At 41.3% G+C, this 5,586-nt stretch overlaps 1 protein-coding gene across 1 annotated transcript in view; it reads right to left on the bottom strand.

Moving 5' to 3' along the window:
* The window catches only part of clmpb (CXADR like membrane protein b), a 23,280-nt gene extending 19,295 nt beyond the window's left edge, over nt 1-3,985 (bottom strand). The window contains exon 1 of the mRNA XM_079676889.1: nt 3,800-3,985. Coding sequence (XP_079533015.1) covers nt 3,800-3,913 — 114 coding nt within the window. The 5' untranslated portion in view covers nt 3,914-3,985. The remainder of the gene's footprint in view (nt 1-3,799) is intronic.
* Nucleotides 3,986-5,586: the final 1,601 nt, after the last annotated feature.

Raw genomic sequence — 5,586 nt, 5'->3', positions numbered from 1 at the left:
AATTTAAGCAGAATTTAGTCAAAGTGCCACGGGCTGTTAGCATAGTTTGCAATTAAAATGAGTTTTTTGTTTATTCAGTCAAATCTGAAAATGCTGTAGACATGGACTCTACTTTCCAGAGCTTTTGTAAGTTAGATAAAACATCAGCTTGATTCCTTTTTTACCAACTAGAGTAAAATGTTCCTGTTGACTTTCAAGGTAAATCGTTTAATTAAAGTGTAACAGAAACTCTGCCTGTGCTATTTGTGTATGAGGCAAATACCAGATTCCTCTACTTATCTTATTTCCCTATCATATACTTTAAGATGATAGCTATACAATTTTTTTCAGATAAAGCAATGGTTTGTTAAGGATTATTCGGACTAGATCACAAAGCACACCAATGTTTAGATTCAATATTCAAGGCCTTTACATTGTCCCAAATGTGGTATATTGTTATCAATCTGAATAACAACAGAACAAAAGCAAATATGGAAAACCAAACGTTTTGCATTTTTGCTAATGTTTGACATTCTCCATTTTCCTATTCATGAATAATAATCATCTCATATGGCTACAATTGTCTGGTAATACATGCCAATAAAGTATTTTTAAAATTGTGTGCTGGAAGGTTAGCAAATTTACATAGAAAATCAACGACATAACTATTAACATAACATAATATTATCACGTTGCTGCTGATGTATTTTCCAAGAAAGGATGCTACGTGTTTGGACAGAATTTGAGCTTGAAAGAGGCCCTATTGTGCTTTTTGGGGATTTCTCTTTCCTGTGTTTCAAGGTTTTTGTGCATGTAAATGGTCTGCTAAGGCTAACATTCCAAAGTTCTGATACAAATAAAGACCGTTTTGAGCATGGAAACATGTCAGAGTAGAGACACAAAATACAAATATGAACCTGAAAATGAGCATATAGGGCTTCTTCCAGGACTGTGCCACTGCTGTTGCTATGCTAATACCCAGTTGTGTTTCTGAGGGACGGTTGGGTGCAGGTCAGCGCAGTAAACATTTCGAATTTTTACATAAGTCAATACAAGTTGGTGAAATGTCTCGAGCCCCTGTCCTTAATACACATGTATGCTGTACATTTGCTAACAGAGGCTAAATGTTGACAAGATTCTGCTTCCCCCTCAACACAGCCCTCCAGCAGAACAAAAGGATGATTTATTCATTCAGCTACGGGCACAGTCTCCTTCCTAATCAAATTTTCAGACGTTTGATTTTAATGAATGGCGCCTTGAATGTTATCTTCCCGTTAAATATTCATCGCAATGTGGCAGGCGCCCTTTCTGAATCTTCAAAGCGTAAGAGACTTGTTTTCCCCTTTATTTCAATCATGAAACCCCTCTGTTTCCCCCTCAACACACACATTTTTTTCTTCCTTTATCACATTTCTACGCGCTAACCAACACATCAGTGCGTGAACAAACCACTTTCAAAGAGAAAGGAATTACTTTCTTCCGACAGAAAGCTGGTGAGATTGCACGCTACGGCGGCCATCAGATACTACGTTCAATTTAGGTGAAGAAAGGCAATGATTCAAAACCAGTGAAACGATACAAACAACGTCTTCAGATACAGCTATTTTAAGACTTTCATCCAGGTGATACTTTACTTAGAAGAGGTGTTATGAAGTTGTCATGATGGAGCCTCAAATCCACGAGGCCATCTACTGGTTTATAAACACACACAACCCAAAGAAATATCACTGAAAGAACCTTTCCCAACATAATGATAACATAAATGATCTATTTCTAACAATGTCTAGTTTGTTGGGTTCTAAAACACAGAAAGTTTATAGTGCTTGTATGCTCAGATATCATGAATCTCAGGATGTGAAGGTTTAACAATCAGAGGTTTAGCAACATATGTTATTTGCTGTATTTCAAAACTTGCAAAGAAAGCAGGAGCACTTTAGAGTGACGGATATGCAGCGTAAACTCTCTATTCTATGAGCTGACGTTTCGGAAAACTTGTGTGCTTTCCTCGGAGCTTAAGGGTGTGCATGTGGGGTATCACGTCAAGTGTGTGTTGGGGAAGCAGTGTACAGCAAAATCTCTGGAGAACCTAAAGTCTCTGCTGAAGCCGTTTTAGGGAGAAATACTGCTGTGATGCTGCTCTGTCTGTTATCCAACATTAGCTTCAGTTAGCAAAAACTAACTACATTAGCTTAAATAAATAAATACATAAATATTCTGCACATTTTCAGGATCATATTCGTATGTTGTGCCTCTACTGTGACATGTCCCCATGCTTCTAAAAGCTCTTTATTTTTCTCATACTGACTGTGGTGCAGCACCTCTTTTCACCCTCTGTCTGAAACCAGAGTCCAGTCTGCTCTGATTGGTTAGCTGGCCAGCTCTGTTGTGATTGGTCCAACGCTTTGAGATGTCCCGCCCCTTAGCCTATCACGTACAATGTGTTGGAGCGTTAAAGGTCCCATGTCATGCTTTTCCGGTTATTACCCGTCCTCTTGTGTGTTATGAAGGTTTTTCTGCATGTAAACGGTCTGCAGAGTCACAAACCCTCAAAGTACACCCTGTAGCGAGTAAAACTCTAACACAGAAAAGACCTGTCTATGCTGCCCCAGAACGCCTCGTTGGACATTTAGCTTTTTCCATTGTTTTCTTCCTGGGTACTGTGACGTGCCTATACCCAAATGGACCCAAACTCCCAGCCAGGCTGTGGGTGTGTGTGTTCGGGCTGGGTTTCGCTGTGTCTCGCTGTGTCTTGCTGTCTTGCAGACGGCCACTGGGCTCCCAGGGAGGGGGGGGCAGGAGCTCCAACAAGCCGTTTAGGACAGAGAGTGAATACACATACTATACAGAGATGCTGTATGAGAAACCAATGTGATTTTGGAAAATTGCACAATATTAATTTATTTTAGTAGACCTCAACAATAGAATTATGATCAGTAGAAACGGCCAGGCCATGGGACCTTTAACATATTCAGCAACAGCCAGACATTATGAAAAGTGATGAAAAGGGAATAAAGACTGTTTCTTTGTTCAAGATGTAAATACATTCTTTAAATCATTGCCACTTTATGTCCCTTAACGCTTTGGAGAAAGTAAAAATGTAGAGGGTCCAAGGTTAGATCTACAAAATGGGTTGGGAACATTCTGGGCATGGTTATTCTTTGTGAACGGCACGTAAACTTAAAGTGCAACATTAACTTTCGGCATTGAGTTTATGTGTAACTATTATGGCTCCTGTTGGAAATCAATCAGCATGACCTAAATGGAGGAAGGATAAAATGTGGATGTGTAAAGGAGAGAAGGAAGGAGGAGAAGAAAATAAATGTTGGGTCTGAAATTTCCTCACTGTCCTTTCAAAAGAACTATATTCAATGTTCTCAAATCTGTAACCCCATATTTGAAGTCATCAAAAGTGAGTAAATGAGTTATTTTTTGTTCCCGTTGCATAAAAACATATACAATTTTACAAATGAAGGAGACCGAAACCAGGCTGCTCATTTGGTAAATGACCAATTAAAGAAGCATTATTTGTATTTGATTGGGTTTTACTTAGCTGTTGGCCTGGCAACTAGATACAGTAATTAATTGTTGACAATGATACAGTGAAAATCCAAGGTTTCCAGTTGGTTTATCCTATGCTTAATTGATTCTATGTTCTTTAATCTCTAATTTCTGTTTTGTTTATATGTATGGACTGTAAAACTGAGACAAATGTATACTGTGCCTTATAAATGCATTAGAATTGAGTTGAATTGAATGTTTTGACAACACCATGTGACAATATAAAGTTGAGGACGGGACAGAAAAAGGGATCTTATCTCACCACTTTCTGCTTGGAGTTCGGCTTCTGCAGTAGCCACTCGATGTCGAGAGGGTTGGATGACGGGAACTGGTGGTGGCATGGTAAGGTGGCGTTGTCCCCGACGACCTTCTTCATCTCCGTCTGGGCACCCACTGACAGCAGGCTGCATAGGACTGGAAAAAGAGAGAGAGAGAGAGAGAGAGGGAGAGGTAGAGAGATGTCAGATGGGGAGACTTGCACAATCCAAACTTGAGACAAAAGGCAGATGCTGCAGATTGGAAGCAAAACCTTTGCCGATAGAGGAAATAGAGACGCAGCGAGAGATATGATCCAGAATCCCAATCACGATCTGACAGCTGCTGAGATACGTCACAACAGGACACTGAACAGAGAGCATCCTATTTTTACGGGTAATAGAGTTTGGCACAGGAGGTCAGAGAGAGGTATTATGATGATCTTTTTGTCAACCCTTTTTGACAAGGGCAGTCAAAGAACACATTGTTATTCACAGCAACAGCCGGGGGGAATTGTGAGGGAAGGTTTACAGCTTTTTGATTACAGAGGAGAAGGACTACCTGCACATGGACACTGTTTGAAAACTGAAGAAATACAGCTACTGAAGTGACTTTAACTACTACTCATATGTGTAATGAAAAGCAGTCAAAATGGGCTTGACATTTGACACTCTCTACAAAAACATGCAATCAGAGAAAGACACAGACCCAACAAATCCCAGAGTCTACACATTAGAGAACTTTCGTTGCAGTAGAGAAGCAATAATTATAATTGTGGGCACAAGAGATTGACTTTGGGCACATGCCAGACTGTCAGGGCCTGAGTCTCAGCGGGGGAGCAGCTAGGCTAATTTATTGGAGGATGCTGGACAGCCCGGCGGGCTTGAGTGGAATTAGCCAGAGGCGTCAGGGGGGTTTGCTGGAAGCTGCAGCGATGGATTCTGTCGTTGTGTGTGTGTGTGTGTTTTTGTGTGCAAGAAGGGGGTGGTGCACTGCTTAGATATCCGACCCCCTCCACATGGTAGAAAGAACGTACAGTACCACCACTGAGCTTACGCACTCAAATGTGACAGATATCTTTGGCTCTACAACATTCAACTTGCCTTTAATTTAATTGTTGAACAAGCCAGTAGCTCTTCCCGAGTGCTTGAAATAAAGTCATCCAGCCAGCAGATGATCATTAGATCCATGCAGGAATGTACAGGTTGTGTAAATATTGTTAAATCTCTTCTTCATAACTCTGCTGCTTGACGTTTGAATATTTCCTTGTGTGTGAAGCATTTATTTAAAAAGAAAAGATGAGCATTCACAGGTGTTGTGTCTGCGGTGGAGTGATTCAACCCAGTGACAATCTTTGAAAAAATCCCTTTGTGCTCAACAGACCCGATCGCATGCTGTCAAATGTTCCACCGGAGGCCACATGTGGCCAGTGAATGCATCAGCACTCACCGGGCGCCTGTCCACTTGTTCCCTGGTCCACCCTCACAGGAGCCAACACCCAGTCCCATAAGTGATCTCAGGGCCAATGAAAATGTCAGCTCTGCGCTGTGAAACCAATGAGTCAGTGCTGACGCAGGACACAGAGAAGTAGCCTCACACAAACAACCTCTTCCAAGGGAGCTTCAGTCAAACGGTTCTTCAAGTTTAGTTAAAGCTCCGCCTCTACTTTGTGAGTCTGCTAAAAGCCAGAGCTCCGGGCAACTCACTGTCAATCAAGTTTGAGTTTTCCAATTGGTATTCACGAGTTGGAAAGCGAGAGGGCACTTCACGGTTGAGTGTTTGTGAGTCTGTTTG

This window comes from Notothenia rossii (genome assembly GCF_949606895.1).
Source record: "Notothenia rossii genome assembly, chromosome: 4".
In the NCBI taxonomy this organism is placed as follows: domain Eukaryota; kingdom Metazoa; phylum Chordata; class Actinopteri; order Perciformes; family Nototheniidae; genus Notothenia; species Notothenia rossii.
This window is presented reverse-complemented; position numbering and strand designations above follow the sequence as displayed.